Below are 21,137 nucleotides of genomic sequence, written 5' to 3'. Positions count from 1 at the left end.
TGTGTGAGGGGTATAAATGACAAATGTCTAACTATTACATTGTTTTGTGCACCTGAAACTAATAAAAAAATGTTAATTAAAAAATTAAATACCACAGGGGGCGCAAAATGTGATCTGTGGATATGATGTCTAGGATTTGCTTCAAAATAATCTAGGCAGAAGAAGCGGCTCAAGATAAAACAAGACTGGCCAAGAGCAGTGAGAACATGGGAGTTCATCACACTATTTTGTCTACATTTTAAAATGTTTTTAAATTTATCATTTTTTAAAATCCTAAAATAAAAACTGTTTGTATCTCTTTCCTGTTTACTATCACTTGACCTTATTGAAAGTAGGAAAATGAAGGCCACTGGACAAGTGGCCACTGGTTTATTATACCTACTTAGTAGTTAAAAAAGGCGCGGCCCCTCATTGTTGCCTGGTGTGAAGTATGGTACCATGTCGATAAATCTGCTGAGATCTGTGGCTTTAGAAGGCCCAGGATCATTGGCAGAAAAAAATAAAATAAATAATAAAATAAAATAAAAGAGCTTACACAAATTTAAAACATGTCATGTTTACAAGCAATGCAACTTAAAAGGAACAACTTCTGTTTTGCAGGATGCACAGTATTTTTGTTTGTATTAGGAAAGTAGTCCCACTTTTCATCACATGCCACAATGCTGAGAAAGTTTAATCATAAAGAAACAACTACAAAAAAAGAAAAAAAGGGTGCCTGTATTTTAGAGATACTTAGAAAAATTTACAGATGAAATATGATGTCTAGGATTTGCTTCAAAATAATCTAGGCAGAAGAAGCAGCTCAAGATAAGACAAGACTGGCCATGAGCAGTGAGGACATGGGAGTTCATCACACTATTTTGTCTACACTTTAAAATGTTTTTAAATTTATCATTTTTAAAAGTCCTAAAATAAAAACTGTTTGTATCTCTTTCCTGTTTACTATCACTTGACCTTATTGAAAGTAGGAAAATGATTCAAAACATAAAGAAGACCAAAAGAGGGTAAAGGGAGAACAGAGAGTAACCGCTTCATTAATAACTATAAACTAATTAACCTGCCCTTAATTGAAAAAAAATTGACTTAGCGCACAAATGACCCTGGGACCTCTCTTGTTTACAGATAAAAAGTATACAAAAGAAGGAATCCTAAGCAGGTGCAATCTCACTGAGTGTCTCTCTAACAGGACATAAAAATTACTGTATTCCAACTTCATTAAAATGGATGTCAGTTGCTAAAGTACCAAGAGAATACATCAAATTGGCATTTTTTAATTTCCTCAATTAAACAAGCTTGATGTTCAGCACAGCTTATTGCTGGGGATAAGTTAGGGAACGTTGAAGAGTACAATGGGGAATGCTTCTATACTCACTCAAGGAGAGGTACTAATTCTTCTTTTCTAAGGAAGGGAAAATGAGTGGGCTGGGGTGAGGCAAAAAGAGGGTAAAATAAAGCTTCCTGCAAAAATTAATGTGAGGCCATTTAAGAGGCTCTGCCTTTATTACCAGACCGTGGCCCCGTGTAACTTGGGAGCCTCCTGGATTCCCAGTGCAGTCGCTGCAGCTGGGTCTGGAGCAGGGTGGACAGAGACGGCTGGGAAAAAGGACGAGGAAAGCACATGTAGGGAGTGAGCGTAGGAAGGATAGAAAACGCTGTTTTCAGTGTGTCTAGAACAGAGGCTTAGCGAATACAGGAAAGACAAGTTACCTCTCCTCCTTTTGAAGTTATGAGTCATGATACCTGGCCTTGAAAGAAACAAATCTAATGACATTTGATAACTCAATGGAATGGTCTCCTATTATTCTTAAAAATCATTTCCAAAACACAAACTGTGGCCTATAAGGCCCTTGCAACCAGACACAACCTAACGTGCTTATCTACCTCTTTTGTATTTACTGATGACCAAAGCACTCGGAACCTAGAACGGGGCCCCAGACCACACGCACTATAAAAAGTACTGTCTTTTTCCTCAGTGGCACACAACACAATTACAGTTAAAGGGAATGTGTTTGACAAGTCTCTTCCCCACTGTGAAGTCACACGGAACCCTGTCTGCCTTGTTCAAGACTGGCATGTTTGATAGACTGGTGCGTATGACAGTCCGGCGCGTATGACAGGCCGGCGCGCATGACAGGCCGGCGCGCATGACAGGCCGGCGCGTATGACAGGCCGGCGCGTATGACAGGCCGGCGCGTATGACTGACGGGCGCGTATGACAGGCCGGCGCGTATGACAGGCCGGCGCGTATGACAGGCCGGCGCGTATGACAGGCCGGCGCGTATGACTGACCGGCGCGTATGACAGGCCGGCGCGTATGACAGGCCGGCGCGTATGACAGGCCGGCGCGTATGACAGGCCGGCGCGTATGACTGACCGGCGCGTATGACAGGCCGGCGCGTATGACAGGCCGGCGCGTATGACAGGCCGGCGCGTATGACAGGCCGGCGCGTATGACAGGCCGGCGCGTATGACAGGCCGGCACGTATGACTGACCGGCGCGTATGACAGGCCGGCGCGTATGACAGGCCGGCACGTATGACTGACCGGCGCGTATGACAGGCCGGCGCGTATGACAGGCCGGCACGTATGCTACAGGAGGCACAAGGTTCAGGAGCTATTTGTTAGGAAGGAAGCAGGGAGCCCCTTTTCCCAGCGCCGTCTTACTCTGCTCTGTTCCAGGATCATCTGTGTGTCCGATGCTATTTGGCTTAAGCTGCTGAAAAGCCAGAGGATCTGTCTGACTCACCTCTCTCCCCAACATTCAAAGCATCGAATAGCTTGGGAAGCAAGCACTCCATAACTGTTTGAATTGACTAAGTAGATGAGAAAAAAAGATAGTATCCCATATAAAAACAGTTTCTGTTACACTGATCAGTGACCTTTGAACATAAACAAAATTTTGTTCCAACAACTGCCAGCCCAATAAATATGAAGTTCCTGAGCAACCAAAACACAGAACAACTCTCCTGCCATGCCACCGGGCTCTCCAAATCAAAAGCAATGACAATGCTCATTCTTTTCCCCCAGAATATTGCTGCTGTTTGGCAATTCACCATGTTTGATATGAAGAGTTAACAATTATGGTTCTTTCTCAATAGTTTCTATCCTATTACTCAAAACATCTTTATTTAAAAAAATCGCAGAAACCAACCAGATGATCTAGATACTTCAATACAATTTTGGGTAATTGTATTAAGAACAACTGCTAGTTTTTCATTTGTTTCGATAACCACAATGTGGAATCTCAGCATTAGCCTAGCACTGAGCACAAAACAGAAATTCAATGCTCACTACAATTAATAAGAGGAAGAACGACAGGTTTAACATGGTTTCTTAACAGTATTTACTATTTTACAATAAATTTTCCCCTATACAATCTTGCTTACAGCTATCTAAACTGATCATTTATCATGTCTTCACACACTTTATAAACAGATTCAAGCCACAAGTCACTTTGACAATCTAGGAACGGAAACCCGTTCTTCAGAACCAGCTCTTATCTCTGCAAGTATAATCAATAGGTCATAAGGAAAAAAAAATCGAACTATCTCAGAAGTTTCATTACTCCATAAGTGATTTTATAAACAGAAAAGAAACGGGATATAATGGAAGGAGATATTAATACAATCCCAGCTTTGTCATTTACTAGCTGCAAATTTTTAAAAGCTTTTTTGACTATGTCTCTGCACCTACTGCTCTCACCTTCCCATCCCACCCTCCACACACACACAAACATTTAGAGATTGGCAGGAGGGAACCAAAACCGTGCTATCGAAACCACGCAAAACAAACCTGCCACTGCAAGCACTGCCAACCCTGTAAAATACAGTCTGGCAATCATTTCTCCACTTCTAGTTTACCATCCACCCACCCCCTCCGGTGCAATAAGGTGCTTTAGAAGAGGCCAAGAAAGGATCAACCTACAAAAAATTCAACATAGGTTGAAATCACAGTCATAAATTCCCCAAAGAGGAAAAGAGGGTATAGACTATGATTAGTTAGTTGGTTCACTCAAGAAAAAGCATATTACAGAAGTATTGAGGCTTGGCTTTTCTTTACCTTCTAATTCACTAAGAAAACTGAGGCTCAACTTCCTGAATTGTCACTTAAATGAATCTTTATCTTCACTCATCCTTCCTAACAGCCTCAAAGAAATAGGCTGCCTTCTTCCCACCCCCAGTTCACTCCTGCATGGGCGATCATGCTTCCACTCCCTCTTAGTTCTTCCAAGACTTCCCTGTTTATTTTTCCTTCTCCATTCCTCAGCGTCCCTTAGCCTCTCTCTTACCTTTCAGGGTAGAAACAGTGTTCAAGTGTCTTCCTTCAGGACCACTTTTCTTTCTACCAGATGTATAACTTACATCTGGTAAAGCACACAAACCACACACTCAATAAGTTTTCATGTATGTACATACCCAAGAAACTGGACCCAGAAAAATACAAAGAATGTTATCAAGAGAAGATGGCTCAAGCCCCTTCCCATCAATATCCCCCAAAGGTAATAACTACTATGGTCATCCCCTAAATGTAGTTTTGCCTTCGTATAAATACAGTCACATAGTATGTCTTTTACATCTGAATTCTTCCAACTCATAATCCATCGCCACATTTTAAATATAGGCTTTCCTCCGCGTTGCTTCCTCCGCCCTCTCCCTCACTCTACCCAGCTATTATTCAATTCAAGGCCTTCAACTACTACCTAACAGATGGTCCCCGGGCTCTTCAGACACACCTGAACGTCCTTCAGGCACCTTCACTGCGACACAGCCAAAATATACGCAGCACCTCTCCTCCTCAGCCTGAAGCCAAAATCCCACCCCTCCCTTCTGGCTGTTGTTGATGGGATTGCATCCAGTCCAATATCCCAGAAACCTCCACGTCGTCCTGACACACAAAACCCCCTCGGTCTTCTTCACACTACATCCCTGACACGGACTACTAGCAACACACTTTCCGGACATGGAAGATATACTCAAATTAGCTCAGGAATAAAAAATAAATCCTGAACAACTTCTGTCCCAACATGCAATCATTCGATAAGACCCAAGAATTCTGCATTCTAAAGAACTCCTGTGTGTCCCCAGATCTTTATCTGCCCTGACCTGGTCTAGAGCTTCCTCACCTCGTCCCTATCGGCCTCCCTGCCAGGAAGGCCCTGTCCCCTGCTCTCCTACTCCTGGCCTCCTCCCACCTACCCCAACTAGAGCACAGCTGATCAATTCCTGTTTGGTACAACAACCACATCGTGCAAATCTCAAAAGCAGCACACTCTGTATTGCAATATTTCTTTTTCCGCTTTTAGGCTGAACTTGAGGCAAGGCCATTCTTTCTTTGGAACTCCAGCTCCTAACAGAGTACTTTAAATATTTACTAAAGGCCCCACTAGGGCAGTCTTCAAGTCTCCAGCAGCTACTGCGTTTCCCCAAAAATAAGACCTAACCAGACCATCAGCTCTAATGCATCTTTTGGAGCAAAAATTAATATAAGACCTGGTCTTATTTTACTTAAGACCGAGTCTTATATAATACAATATAATGTAATATAATATAATACCGGATCTTACACTAATGTTTGCTCCAAAAGACGCATTAGAGCTGACGGTCCAGCTAGGTCTTATTTTCGGGAAACACAGCAGCTCCCTCTCCAATCTATCCTCCAGCGGGCGCCACTTCATGCCCTACTACAACGCTAATCATTCCCCACGCCCCATTGGGAAATGCTCAGTAGGTCCCACTGCTTATGAAATCAAGTCCTTACCATGTCAGATTTTCATCATCTGGACCCAACCTCCTTTTCAGTCTCATCTCCTACCATGTTTAATCTCATCACCTGACATGTCACCACTCAAGCTACTCCCCATCCCCTACACACATTGTGCCCTTTCATTCACGCTTTCGCTTCCTGAGGTGCCTGGTTCATGCAATGCTAGTCCCCCGTTCATACAGGCTATCCTTCCCAGGAAGCCTTTCCAAAGCATTCCACTTCCAGGGAGAGTTGGTTTGTTGGGCTTCTGGGTTCCCTTGGCACTCTGTAAATGCCTTCATTAAGACTTCAAGTTTTATTATAACTGTTTATGTAAATTTCCCACACACACATACTAGATAGGAAAGTCTGGACATTCAAAAGGCCTTCATCCTGAGAGCTTCATACATTTAACATAAACACTCTTTTTAGACCTCTTCACTTCTATCCATGGCCATAGCCAGCATGAGCATTTATACTGAGTGTGAAAAAAAAGCTCTTATAAGAAAACCAAGTAAATAAATAATGTGTATGTCACCTTCCTGAGAGTAACCACACATGCAGTAAGCAGTAGAAAGCAAAAAGGCCCACTGAGATCTGGAAGGCGGGTGGTGAGCCAGGTCTATTTACCGTTAAATGAACGTCTACAGTCAGCTTAACACGCATTACCATTTCAAACTCATCCGCCGCAAAATCTGTCCTCAACTGCTAAATATCTGTACATATCAAGAACAGGAAACACACCTCCATTCATTCTCGTATCACCAACTCCTAAGTACAGTGCCTGGTCCTGAAGCTTTATTGAATGAATCAGTGATATCCCCTACACAACCTCTTGCTTCCTACTTTCATGAACCAACCTACAAGTCTCTCATCACTCAAACTGCAAACTTGTCATCTCTGAGCTTCTATAGCCAAAACAGCCAATTAGCTCCTGAGTCCTAGGATAAGGTCTCATCTGTCTCCTTCACTCTGGTGTTCAGGTCCTCAGGAGCTCACTGAACCACACAAGGTCCAAACTTAGTTTCCCTCCTCCGATTCTAACTCCCCCACTCCCAATTCAGCCAATGCTAGCACTTCTTAAACTGTGTGTAGATGAATCACCTGGGAATCTCGTTAAAAGGCCAATCGATAAGTCTGAACTGGGACCTGAGACTGTGCATTTCTAACAGGCTCCCAGGAGATGCCCTCAGACCAATCACATTTCGAGAAGCAAGACTCCACTCAGGGCTGTCCTGGAATATTGTGCCTAGTAAGCACTCAACAAGCACAAGCCAGATGACCATGAGACAGGCATGTGTAAGACACATTTCTCTGCTGGGTCATAAACTGGGCCAGATGCCCCCTCGTCCCTTCCAGAGCTCAGATTCTATGCCCTCACTAAGATATCGATAACGTTCTCACCCATTTTTCACCCGCAAAGCCTGGCAAAGCTACACCCTACCAGATATTACTTCAATTATTACATTCAGCAGGTTCTGAATGAGTACTGAGCAAGGGGGTAAGCAGAGTTGTGCTTACGATAGTACTTTAAAGATAAATGAACACTACTTCCCTGCATCCAACTGTATTATCTGGAGGTCGATGCCACTCGGATTAATTTATCAGTTAGTTTCTCAGAAGCAAGAAGGCTGTTAACCAGTTTTGTTTTGTTGTTTGATTGGGGGGTGGGGTGGGAATCTTATGTACATCAACAGAAGCAGGAAGCAAGGACAACCCTATTAGAAGCTGCAAGCCAACTGGGGATATAAAACACACATTGCAAATGCACTAGCTGCTAGGTGATTCCTACTCTCAGAAACGGACTTTTGTATCGTATCTTCAGAATGACATTATCTTCTAAGCAGTTCCGATACCTGTTTATAGAACTTGCATCATCATGTATCTATCAATGAAACAATACTAGTCAGATTTTGGTTAAAAACACCAAGTCCCTCTTATGACTAGGTTACAGAGCAACGGATTCTAAGTTTCTACTTCATAACCACAGGGACCAGGTAACTATTCTCCTTACTACATTGATGTTAACTCTGTTGATATCCCCCATGAAAATCAGCTTGTCCAGTGTTGATATTGCTCTAACAAATAATAGACAAGAGGGCAAAAAAGATGCTGACAGTGGGAAATACACATTGGCAGGTAATTAACCTGAATGTTGGTTAGTTTAAATTAGAAGTACTTTCACTTGAATTAGAAGCATGACTTATTTCAGTCGGACAGGATTTGAATAACTTCTTTTTTTACCATGGTGCTTGTCATAATATTAAAACTAACATAAAAAGCAAAATGAAGATCTTTTTTCCAGTGTTGTCATTCACGTTACTACATGAGACAACACTGCAGGGACATTTGCTTTCCACTTAAAACATATGTATATGTATATGTATATACAGGCCATTAGTAAAGACTTAACGTGCCATATGTACATGGTACAGTACAGGTTTTGCAGCCATAGATAAAAGAGTTTTATTTCTGCTTATTGAAACACTTAAGAGTTGTGTTTCCTCCTGGTCCACACAAGAGATTAAAAAAAAAAAAATTCCTTCATCAACAAAGAGCCAGACAGTAGATTAGCAAAGTTAAAAATATACCCTCAAATTATCACCAATTCATCAACTTCCAAGTTTTACACTATGTGTGCCACATACGACACTAAACTAAAAGAAAGTGGCTGTCTCCAGAAGGTAAACAGAGCATATCCCATAAATCTCATAAATCCAAGGAAAGCAAAACTCTCACAGGCCTTAAAAAATGATATAAAGGAATATCTTTCAAGTGTAGTAGGCCCCCTGCCCGGTCCAGAACAACCTGGGCATGTGCACATTTGCATTTTCTTTTTAAAAAAGCAAAATTAGAATTTGCTTAACCCAGAACTTAGATCCTCACAAACTATAACAAATGGAGCCCAAATGATTCAAGGGATGAAAAGGCCTAGATGCCTACATAGAAAGGTACTTGGTAAATCTTAAAGCACTAACTAGAATTAGTAATCCCAACTCAGTCTGACTGGATTTTGAACCAGGAATTCAAGGGTGCTCCTCAAACAATTCCGTTGCCAGAATTATGGCAACAGCCAACTCCTTCTGGTTCTTCAGGAGGCGCACTCACGGGCCTTCTGGGGACAGTGGAGCCAGGAGCCGCTCTCCTTTGCTGATACTACAGTCGGAGGTGAACATGGTGCCTCCATTGGAACACTTTTCACCTTTGCATTATAAATTTTGGCTTGCTTATTTGTTTCCACAAACATGTCCTCAAATCTATAAGTATTGCAAGGAATCCTAGAAAATTCAAATTAGTCATCTCTGAATCAAAAGTTCCTTTGACGTAGTAGACACGCATAGTAATTACTAGATATAGGAACGAATGAATGAATGAATGAAAGTATACAGTCTGCCAAGGTCACTGAGCAACAGTATATCCCATCTTCCCTAATGAGTCCTAATGAACATTTATGGCAATTTACTCTTGCGAAAAATAACAAAACCACCCTACATTTGTAGAACATCTCACAGCTTACTGAACACGTCCACATACAGGGATCATGAACCTCACAAAGTGCTTTGAGACCTTTTTAAAACTTTCTTTCTCTCTCTCTCTCTCTCCCCACCCCCTTTCTCTCTGAGAAATGAGGCTTATGGAGGTTAAGGACTCACATCAAGAACAGGCACCTCGGAGGTGTGGGATTGTCTAGACCACCACAATAAAGCAATAGAGCGAGTGGGGGCGTGTAAGGAAGAGACCGAGTCTCCTCCAATTACAGCAGGGTTTACTTCTTCCCATAAGGAGAGACCGTTATTGCACAAAACTGAATGTCAGCTGCCCCAGCCACTCCCCCTCTCTTACAGAGCATCAAGAGAAGTTTCTCCTCTGCTTCAGCATCTGGAGTACATATTCTATGCCAGATGCAAAATATTTTTACCCTTTGTACTTTTGCACTTTAAAACGTTCCCTTCCTCATATTAAAAATGAACCGCCATCTGTATGAAAAGATGCTCAACACCACTAATCATAAGGGAAATGCAAATCAAAGCCACAAGATATCACCTCACACTAGTGAGAATGGCTGCTATCAAAAAGTCAGCAAATAACATGTGTTGGCAAGAATGTGGAGAAAAAGGAACCCGTGTGCACTGCTGGTAGGAATGTAAATTGGTGCAGCCGCTATGGAAGACAAGATGAGATTCCTCAAAAAAACTAAAAATACATCTACAGCATGACCCAGTAATTCCACTTCTGGGGATGCACCCCTGTGTTCATTGCACCATTATTTACAATAGCCAAGATACAGAAACAACTTAGGTGCCCATCAATAGATGAACGGATAAAGATGTGAGATATATGATATATATATATATATATATATATATATATATATATATATATACATGTATGTATACACACACACACACACACACACATGTATGTATATACACACACACACACACACACACACACACACACACAGTGGAATATTACTCGGCAATGAAAAAGAATGAAATCTTAACATCTGCGACAACATGGATGGATCCAGAGGGTATTCTTCTACTAAGTGAAATAAGTTAGAAAGACAACCACCAAATGATTTCCCTTACATGTGGGATCTAAAAACAAAACAAAAGAACAAAACAAAAACAGACTCAGAAATAAAGATCAAACTGATGGTTGCCAGAGGGGCTGGGAGTGGGGGAATGAGTGAAAAAGGTGAAGGGGAATATAGTCAATAATGTGATAAATTTGCAGTGACAAATGATTCCTAGACTTAGTGGGGTGATCACATTGACAGGCATATAAATGTCAAATAATATTGTACATCTGAAACTAATATTGTATGCCAACTATACTTAAAAAAATGAACAGTCATCTTGGAGGAATTAATTGACTCAGTAGATAAGGGAGGCTAAAACTTCTGCTTATGGTAAATGATCAAATTAAAATGGAATTTAATATTAAAAGGAAACTCTTACCACTAAAATTATTCACATACTGACTTTTTGCTAACAGGGTCATTATGGGAGAGTGGGGGAGGGGGAGGGGAGAGGGAGAGAGGGAGAGAGGGAGAGAGGGAGAGAGGGAGAGAGGGAGAGAGGGAGAGAGAGAGGGAGAGAGAGAGGGAGAGAGAGAGGGAGAGAGAGAGAGAGAAAGAAGAGATATTCAAGGCAGTAGATTTCACCATCAAGACTTCCAAAACCAGAAGAAGAAAAAAAAGATTACTGAACTGAATTGTTTTGATTTTTTATATCACACAAAAGTAGGGCTGTGCATGTGTATCTGAATAAACTACATGCATTTAACTGTGAGAAGACAATTTTCTTTCTTAAAAAAAACTCAAATAAAGAATATAATGAATATTGAGTCTTTTTAATGAACATACGTCTGAATGGGTATTTGTTTCAAAAACTATTCTTAAATTTTCCTCCCATTTTTTAAAATTCAATTTCTTTTTCCAACATGTCCATTCTTTAAAAATATCCACTGTTCCTTTAAAATCTGTCAAAGTGATATGCAATCTCTCAAATGTACTGATTAGAATGAAAAGAAAAGAAAAAACTAGAAACACCCTGAAGTACAAAAAAAACCACCAAATGTGTGAAACAAAATATATTTTTTAAACTTTCATTTTGAATACTAAGTAAAAGGAGGATCCAAAAATAGTAAGAATATAGGTTCATAGTGTGCGTGGTGGGGAGGGGGGGGACAATGACAGATAATCCAAACCTGGGTGCTATTTCTATCTATGGGCTTGCTTTCCTCATCGATGAAAATACAGAGGTTAGTATCCCTACAGGCTCCTTAAATTATACAATTAAAATAACAAACAAAATGCGATTTTCTTTAAGTGCTTTTTCTCCTACTGACTCCAGGCACACAGCTCACTGTGAACTGAAGTTAACAAACCTGTACATTTTGCACATTTGGACACCTCAACAGAGTTATCATTACAGCAAACTTTATAAATTGGATTATGGAAGTATCTTGCTTTATAAGACAACTTCAGAAAAAGAATCTACTTTAAAAAAAGATTGTACTTCTTTAAATTCATCTCTAGCATGCAGAAGTCTACCGTGAGGAATAAGGGCTGGCAAGGAGAAGGTGCATCACATATTACCTATCGTTATTAGTCCTCATCTACACCAGAAAGGTGGGCTGCTTCGGCGGGCAAGCTCAGGCTGTCTTGTGTATATTAGGTCCCAGCCATGGACAGGTCTTACAGAACTTAAAACAACTACGACTTTTAGTCCTTCTAATTTGAAGGGTGGGCTCTCTAATAGCCTCAGAATGTTAAGAGTGGGAAGAGATCTAGATTTCTTCTACTTCAAGTTCATCGTTTTACTGATGAGGAAAGCAAAGCCCAGGATAGATGAAAATAAATGCCCAAAGTCATACCAAGTTTCCCAACTCTCTGACTAGTTTCTTTAAACGACAGACCATTTTCTCTCACAGTGTGAGATAAAACGTACAAATTCTTTCCCAAAGTTGTTTTTTAAAAGAACAAGGTTATTTTCACCCGACTCTGGGACACAGCAGCCAAACTCAAGAACCATTATGTAGCATCCATTCAAGCACAAAGGTACAGCCAGACAAGCTCTCACAATATACAGGTGCGAACAAAGAAAGAATTCCTCAGGAATATATTTCTTATAATTGACAATAAAGGTAAAAAAAACAGGTCTGTGTACAAAATTTTGCTCTTTGGACCATGTATCAGGAGTGAACTGATTGTAAAATGTCTTTTGCTATATTTAAAAACGTGCCTCATATTTGAAAAGAAAGCCCAAACACTCTAACATATTATTAATGGCGGCAGGTATAGGAAAAGATTCATTCTCTAAATGTTCTTCATCAGATGTATGAGTCATTAGAAATAGCAACAAACGCAAAATTCTTCCTGTTTGAAAAGAATGCAGAAAAAAAAACTAAAAAGAAAAATCAACCAATTCAAATTATTTCAAATTTCTGTAATTAGACTGTTCACTCATTATTGAAATGGTGCAAAACCAAATTACAGTTGACCCTTCTTTTAACAACACAAGTTTGAACTGTGTGGGTCCACTTACACAGATTTTTTTTAATAAAAATACAGTACATATTTCAAATTTTATTTAGTCTTCAACTAAATGCTTTCACATAACTGGAAACGAGGCTAATTTACTTTTACAAGCTTCATTGGAAAAGTATATGACAAAAATTTTGGATCTGTTTGTTTTTTGCTAAACTATTGACTGACATGTACAAACTCATAAAATATGTACAACCTACAAATAATTTCCCTTGTTTCCAAAAGAACTTCTAGGTTCCAAACTCAGAGGCCACTGGACTTGTACCTCAACAGCACACTTCACCATTAAATACATTTGACAATGTATTGAAGCAATCTCAAATGTAAAAATGCAACAGGGAAACAATTATGTCAGCATGAATGTGGTATTACGTATGGGATGATTATGCCTTGTTTCATTTAACATACTAAAAGGTATAGCAGGATATATATTTTATACTTATATAATATGTAAATAAACCATTCCACCTCTAAATCAAAGTGTAATAACACTTCAGTAATCCAGTAATTGTTATGCTTGATTCTAAAGTACATCACACAACTTGAAAGAGCTGTTATTTCATAGTTAACCCAAATCCTAAATGTTCTTTAATAAAAGTATCATTAAAGTCTGTTCTTTCCAGATCCTTGAGTTTCAATTTATTAAAATTTTCCAAAGCATACAGTTGAAGTTTCATACAAATCCAAACACAACCAGTCACACAGACTTAGGTTGTAAGTATCTTATTTGTCTAAAGAATCCACAGGGTCGATTTTGGGGTTTGTTTTAATTATACTATCTTTAGAAAACCAAAGGTAAGTATAAAAAGGGTTTGCCCTAGAAGCACAGGAACATGAGGCCAGATTCAAACCCCTCATTACCACGGTTGTACCAGATGTCTGGGATTAAACGGGTGGAGGTTTTAGAAGGTGGGAGTTTTAAAAAAGGCTTCATTTTCCCAGACTGTTTTGGACATTTTGACAACAATTTCTCTCTTTTTCAAAATGTCAGGAGTCTTTAAAGGAAAAGCTTTTCTATTGAGTGGCTTCAGGATCTCTCGATTTTCACAGCACAACAATTAAACCCTTCTCCTGTCCAGATAGACGAAACTGTGTTCAACCCTGGCACATAAAATCATTGAATCCAAGATGCCTCATTTGACAGATGCCTCATTAAATTCATCTCAAAGTTGAGGTAAGAGATGCCTTTGAAAAGGGAGCGGGGTACACATGTTAACTCTAAGAAAACTTTGAGAACTGCTCTCAAAATCTACATGCAGCTTCACTCACGTGAAATGAAGTTATTAATAGTACTATGCGGCACATCTGAAATCTGCTGCCCTGAGAGAAATGCCTCTGTGCATGTGTGTTTAATACTTCTCTGGGGACCCAAACAGCATGGGAGGCTGAAGAATCAGGGCACACACCACCAGCTGCTTAACAAAATTCCACAAATTCAATTCAACAAATGTTTAAACTAAAATGCCAAGTATTATGCTAGGCTTGGATCATACACAACGTCAATGAATGTTACCAATAAATCAAATTCAGGGTTCCAAAAAGAGAGTAAGAAACATCAAAAACACTGTACACTTTAAAAATAATAATCTTTGGATAACCAATCATTGGTTTAACTTTCTTATAGCAACAAAAAGATAAAACTTTCAACACAGAACCTTTACAAAGTCATTTATACACATCTCCTCTCCTCACAATTATTTCAATGAGCACAAAAGACACACCATTTTAGGAATAACTATGAAATTCAGGGAGAATAGCTGACTCTAGTTCTACATAACATATGAATTACAAAAACTATACAACTGTAGAGTAACACCAATAAAGCAGTATTGATCACTAACGTACAAATAATTCTATTTTAAAATAAAAGGTTTAAGCAAAACTTTCAATACTTTACAAGTATAGCTATGTCTTAAAGAAACTGAATCGTCACACCACCACCCTCAAAAGTTATCCACTTTTTAGATGAAGTGTTAATTCTCTATACCCAATAAAGATTTATAGTTTAACAAATGAGGCGTGCTTGAATAAGAAAATAAAGAATCACTAGGTAAACTTTATTCCATATCAACTTAACAAGTATGACTATTTGCAACCAGGATATTTAGAACACTTTAGTACTCCTTCTGTACTATTTATTTGCCAGTCTTGGTTTTTTTTACGTTTTTAAAGGCAGCATGATAAAAATAGAAACATCCATATTTCACAATGAATACCACTTTGGACTAGAGGATAATATCACCTCATTACCAACAAAAATAGCAGATTTGTTGAATGCTTTTAACCAAGTGAAAATTCAAGTGTAAATGAAATTCAGCACCAATTCATGGAAAGTGATAAGAATTGAAAATATGAATATCCAAATTCTCTATTCTCAGCTCTGTCAAGGACTGAAAAATCACAAGCAAGAGTCAAACCTTTCTATGCATCAGTTTCTCCTTCTGAAAAAAGGAATGACAGACTCCTCCCTAACCATGTTTTTGAAAGGACAAATGAGATAATTTATGTGAAAACCCTTTAAGATTTTTGAAGAAAATAAAACCCAATATATTAACAGATGTTATCAAACCACAGTTATGAAGGAAAAGACAGCATGCATTTTACATAAAAAAAACAACAAATGTAAAATTTAAATATAAAAAGCAACAAAAATAAAGTTAAACCCTTTGTTCTTAAAATCAGAAGGACTGTTCAGGCACACACTGGTGTCACATGTTCATACCACGTTATTCAATACTGCTGTAATTATAGTAATAAGAGCCGGCTCGTCAATATTACAGCTTAATGCTGAACCACCCCTTCTTGGTTTCCATGTAGGAAACCATGTAAGGTTTGATCATTCCCAGAAGGGAAAAAGAGAAGAAATATGAGAGGGGTAAGGAGATCATTCTGAGCAATCCCAGTAAGTCACACATAAAAATATCTTGTCCAAGATTCACTAGGCACAACGGGTATGCTCTCCATTCTGTCATCATGCTTTCCACACTATTAAAATTTTAACTGAAATACCTAGACTACTAAATCTAAAAGGTGGCAGGAAGTCAACAATATAAAAAAATAGAGTTTAATATTGCACTTGATCAATGACAAAACACAAGCTCATTAATGTTTTGAAGTCCATAACATGTCAAGTAACCTAAATTCTTGAATTTTTTTAACCTAAAATTACTCTAAGGTAAAATTTAAGATGGCTGATTTTAAAAGGAAATCCAATGTTAATGTACATACTATACTTAAGGAACGTCAGATAAAACCATTTAAATTTTTTCATATTTTAAATCACCTAAAAGAATTATTGTTTGATAGGTGCAATAACAATTTTTAAACTAAATTTTGATTCACATCGTTGTAATTAGTACTTTTTGTCCAACACCTAGTTCATTAAGGACTTTCATTTCACTTTACCCAAATAAATACATTTAAATATTCAAAGCAACCACAAATGGCTTTCAAAGCCTTTTAAGAATAACTTGAGTCAGGTAATAAACAGTAAACTTTAATTGAAAGGTGACCCTCAAGAGAACGAAAGTTCTCCGCTAAACACCAACTTCTCAAAAAAACACAACTGACTAGACAAACTACACAGACATCCGATAACAAGTTCAATTTAAATACAGGAAGGTATTCAAAAGGCAGCTTCCTAATCTATCCTTAATTCCAAGCACATGTATAAACAAAAAGATATGCAGCAATAAATTCAAGAGTAAGTTACATGTAAAATGATAAAAACAAATGTGGTATACAAAAGGGTGTCATCTAAAACAAACATTAATTCTCTTCTGCCTCAGGAAAATCATTACTACCAAAATGTAACACTTTCCAGTTGGGTGTCCTACATTCCATTGCAGTACAGGGATAATTTCTAGGAAATCTACTCCAGCTTGGTGCAAACTTCCACTACATGTGAAGTCCTGACAATGGTTCCATAGTAAGTGACACGACCTTACAAGCAAGGCCCTTTTGTTCGTCAATAACTAAACTTCCTGGGAAAGTTCATTTTCGCTCAATTTTGTTCTATAGCAAATGAATATCAACACAGACGTTTGGTACTAACATTCATATAGGCTTAAAACAAGCTCAACTTTGTATAAAAAAAACAAAATAAGCAATGAGACATCTTTATAATAATCAGGCATCTTCCTTCTAGGACACCTGTACACTGCCTTCATCTTCGAGAACAAGTTGGATACCGTGTGTGGCTTCACATTAAGTCCTTTTATGAGCATATACACAGAGGCATATATATATTTATGTTGTGTACACAGAAATAAAGCAAATAAGTTCAGAATGAAGTAACAATTACTGCTCTTCATAAAAAAAAAACACAAAAAAAGATTAAAATGACCACACCAGAAATTTAAAATTTAACCAGAAAGATACTTTGCCACTTTTATATTGAGATGTTAAAAACAACTGTATATCATTCACTTAGAATATTTCAGATACACTTGAAGAGACAATCAAGGGGAATCAGAGATTTAAATTTCATGACCATGACACCCAAAACTTTATGAGCATTTATCATGATCAACATATCTAGTCATGAGGAAAACAGGGGATACAGAGCTCTTTCCATATAAAATATGTCCAATACTGTTAAATATGTATTCATATATATATATATATATATATATATATATATATATATATATATAAAACAAAATATTCTCATCCCATGTGTGATTATCATTTAATGCTTTTGTAATTTTACAAATTAGATGAGCTATAGGAGAAAAGGACAGAATTGTTGTTCCTACATAAAAAACAAAATCACCTACTTTCTAGACCATAAACTTTTAAAGGCATGTCATCCAGTTGGGATACCATCTTCAAATGAAACTGCAAATGCTATTGTACTATGATATGGTTTTCTTTATAAGGAAAAACTCCATCAGAAATCCACTTGAATTACAGAAAAACTTCAGTGAAATTCAGAGGAACATCTCACCAGGAATGCTATTTATTTGTCTTGCATATTTTAATGTGGGAGTAGAGATTTCTTCATTCAAATTGACTACACTGCCACTAGAACATAAGATGGACCAAGAACATATTAAATAGAAAGAATGGGTACAGATAAATTACAAGTGTGATTATTTTTCCACTATCACCTACAACCTAGAACAGTAAAGTTGGGGAAGATACAACTCTGATTTATTTTGTTATGCTACCTTTATAAAATTCCTTGTAACTAATAACATAATTCTTGAAACCAGAGGAAGAAAGGATGTAAACAACTTACAAAGCTCAAATATAACAACCAGGATCTATAGCTCTCTAATTCAGTACCAGCCAAATCTTTAATCCAAGAGAACATTATTCACCCCAGTCAAGAATTTGATATGTCAATTGTATCTCAAAAAATCTGGAATAAAGAATAGAATTTTGTTTAAAATTTTAATCTAGAACTGAAAAAACACACGAGGATTTTAGATCACATTTCAAGAGACAGCACTTAAAGTCTTACTGTGATTCCCCATTGTAAATCACACTACAATAGTCAGTTCTGGCCATAAAGACTGAACGTGAGAAACAAAAGAAATAGACAAAATCACTTGTGATGCAAGAATCAAACTTGGAGAGGAAATTGTAATAAAGCAAAAAAGCGCTGGGAAAAAGTTATCTAAAAAGGATCCTATCTGTTAGGTCTCTAACGAGGGCTAAGTGGGCAAATAAGCATGACAAAGAGAACTGAATGTGCACCATTTGACAAGTAAGGAGCTGGGGGGGGGGGGTGCAGTATTAGGGTTAGGAGGGCAGTCAAGTGTAGGGAAAGTGTTCTAGAGCATTTTTGTTAGCCATTTTCCTCTATCGGTATTCAGTACACGTGACAGTTTACCTGAAATCCCCAACTGCCCTGAGGGAGGCCTGAGGGCAGCAGGTTCATTGCTGAAGGTACTACTGCCTCTTTCAGGAGTACCTGCTTCCTGTACTTCCTGGTGGTTCTACCAACCCCTCCCAACCTCTGAGTTGCTTCCCACCCTGAGTGCCTCAAGATTGACCAAACGATCGGCATGAATAATTGCTCAGCTGAGTATTACACAGATCACCCGTGAAAACCGTAAAGTAACAAACACTGCCTAGGACCTGCGACAACTCTGGGGTCGGGCTAACAGACCGCCGACCTGACTCCCACCTCAGAACATGATGTGTTGACATTCTTCACCCCACACGGCCAAGCCCAGGTGGTTTCCTTACCTGCATAGAAGCGGATAAGGCAGCCAATCTCTGAGTCCATGCCTTCCTCCTGCACCCTCCATAACTCCCCAAAGCCCAGCTGGAAGAGGTAGTCATTTTGGATCTGCAAAGGCTTCTCGTCTGCCTCCAGGCGCCGGGTGGTCTCTCCGTGGAGCTGCACGTACAAGGTGGGCGGCGGAGGCGCCTTCTCCGCCGTCGCTCGGTTCCCACCCGGGGGCGGCTGGGGGCGGCCAGGGACCGCGGCTGCTGCCTCCTTTTCCTCCCGGGGCCAATCGCGGGCAGCCCCGTCCGGGCCGTCGACGAGCCTCTGGGCTTTTGGCTGCGGCAGAGGCGGGGAGGCCGTCGGGGAAGGCGGCCGGGCGCCTGCTCCGGGCCGGGGCTGGACTGAGCGGCCGGGCAGGCGGGGCTGGCCCGGAACTCCCGGCGTGGCCGGATCGGCCTCGAGCTCCTCGGACGACGACGAAGAGCCACCGCCGCTGCTATAGGGGTCCAGCCGGTCCGACACACTCTCGACGCTGGGGCTCAGGCTGAAGCTCTCAGTATCCGAAGCCCGGCCCGCGGCCGCGTTGTCCAGGGGCCGCGCGGCGCCTGGCTCACCCGGGCTGGAGTCCGAGGGCGCGGGGCTGGCGCGGGAGGAGCCGAGCGCCCACCCGCCGGGGTCACTGGGCAGCGGCAGGTCGGCAGGAGGCGCGCGCGGCGGGGCCCCGACGGCGGCCAGCGCGCTGTTCTCGGGGGGCGGCCCGAGGTCCCGCGGCTCGCCGGGCGCGAGCCGGGGGCCGGCATCGGGGGGCCCCTTGCCCAGCACCTTCACCACGCCGCCGCCTTTGTGGCCCACCTGCAGCAGGCGGGCGGCCACCTCGCCGGCCGTGGTGTCCAGTGTGCAGAGCACCGGGCGCAGGTAGGTCGAGGCCATGTGGCGGTCGAAGACGTGCACGCAGCCGCGCTGGAGCTGGTGCCTCACCCAGTCCCGGTCCGACGGCTGCAGCTGCAGCATCTGCCGGTGCTTCAGGAGCAGCGTCTTCCTGTCCAGGCTCCGGGTGCACAGCGACGCCGAGGCCGAGCAGGAGGCGGAGAGGCCGGCGCTGCCGGGGGAGTGCGAGGCGGCAGCGGCCGAGGACGACGACGACGACGAGGACGAGGACGACGAGGCGGCGGCAGTTGAGGACAGATTCCTCTTCAGCCGCCCTCTCCTCAGCAGGAGGGAGTTGGCGCCGCTGCCGGCCCCGGACACCGGGGCAGCCCCGCCGGCGGTGGGCTGGGGCGCGCCGCGCCTCCTCCTGCGACCGGTGCCTCCCACTCTGCCCGGCAGCGGCCCCGGCTGCGCCTCGCGGGGGGCCTCTTCCCGCGCCCCGGTGCTCGGGGCCGCCGGGGTCAGCGCGGGCTCTGGGCTCCGGCCGTCCCCGGCCGCCGCCGCCGCCAGAGCTGCCGCGGCCGCCGCTGCTGCCGCCGCCGCTGCCGCCGCCGCTGCCGCTGCGGCCGCCGCCGGAGCCGGAGCTCGGTCCTCCCTGCTGGTTTCTGGGAATCGCTGCGCCGTAGACGCGGCGGCGGGCTCCATTGCAGTGGGGCTTCGCGCTTCCCCCCCAGCTCCGGAGGCAGCGGGCAGAGAGGGAGGCGGTGAGGCGAAGGTGGGAGACGGCGGCGGTGGCGCGGGGAGAAGGGAGAAGCCAATGGCGTTCGGCGCGGCCGTTCCAGGGGATTATGTGGCAATTCGGAGCATTCCGTCGGTGTCTCGGTGTTCCATCCCGCGCGCCCGCCTCGCCGCCACCGCCCCCCCCTCTACACGCCCTCCCCGCCCGGGTCGCGGGCTCCCGCGCACAGGCCCCGCCCGCTCCCACACCTCACGCCAGCGAACCAGCCGCGAGGCTGGGCTCATTGAATATTAATCACGCGCCTGGAGCGGGAAGGCGGGAGGCGGACAGGGCGGGAGCTCCACGTGAGCCTTATGAATATGCATCGCTAGCATGACGGCATTCCTGGGAGGAGTGGGGAGAGCTGGAGGACGAAGGGGAGGCGGGGCTTCTGAGTAAACAAACTGACGCGTGCGTACGAGGGCGGGGCGGGGGAGCCGTTTCCCCCGAGGTTCCAGCGCGGGCCTCAGAAGGGGAGGCCGACCAAAGAGGCTTTCGGTGCACCCTGGGAG

At 42.1% G+C, this 21,137-nt stretch overlaps 1 protein-coding gene across 1 annotated transcript in view; it reads right to left on the bottom strand.

Moving 5' to 3' along the window:
• The window catches only part of PHLPP1 (PH domain and leucine rich repeat protein phosphatase 1), a 177,707-nt gene extending 157,017 nt beyond the window's left edge, over nt 1-20,690 (bottom strand). Inside the window, exon 1 of the mRNA XM_019729352.3 lies at nt 18,998-20,690. Coding sequence (XP_019584911.3) covers nt 18,998-20,552 — 1,555 coding nt within the window. The 5' untranslated portion in view covers nt 20,553-20,690. The remainder of the gene's footprint in view (nt 1-18,997) is intronic.
• Between the last annotated feature and the right edge of the window lie 447 nt (nt 20,691-21,137).

The sequence above is a fragment of the Rhinolophus sinicus genome, chromosome 4 (genome assembly GCF_057876585.1).
Source record: "Rhinolophus sinicus isolate RSI-liver-muscle chromosome 4, RSI-T2T, whole genome shotgun sequence".
Lineage (NCBI taxonomy): Eukaryota > Metazoa > Chordata > Mammalia > Chiroptera > Rhinolophidae > Rhinolophus > Rhinolophus sinicus.
The sequence above is the reverse complement of the archived record's forward strand: the minus strand, read 5'-3'. Positions and strand labels throughout refer to the sequence as shown.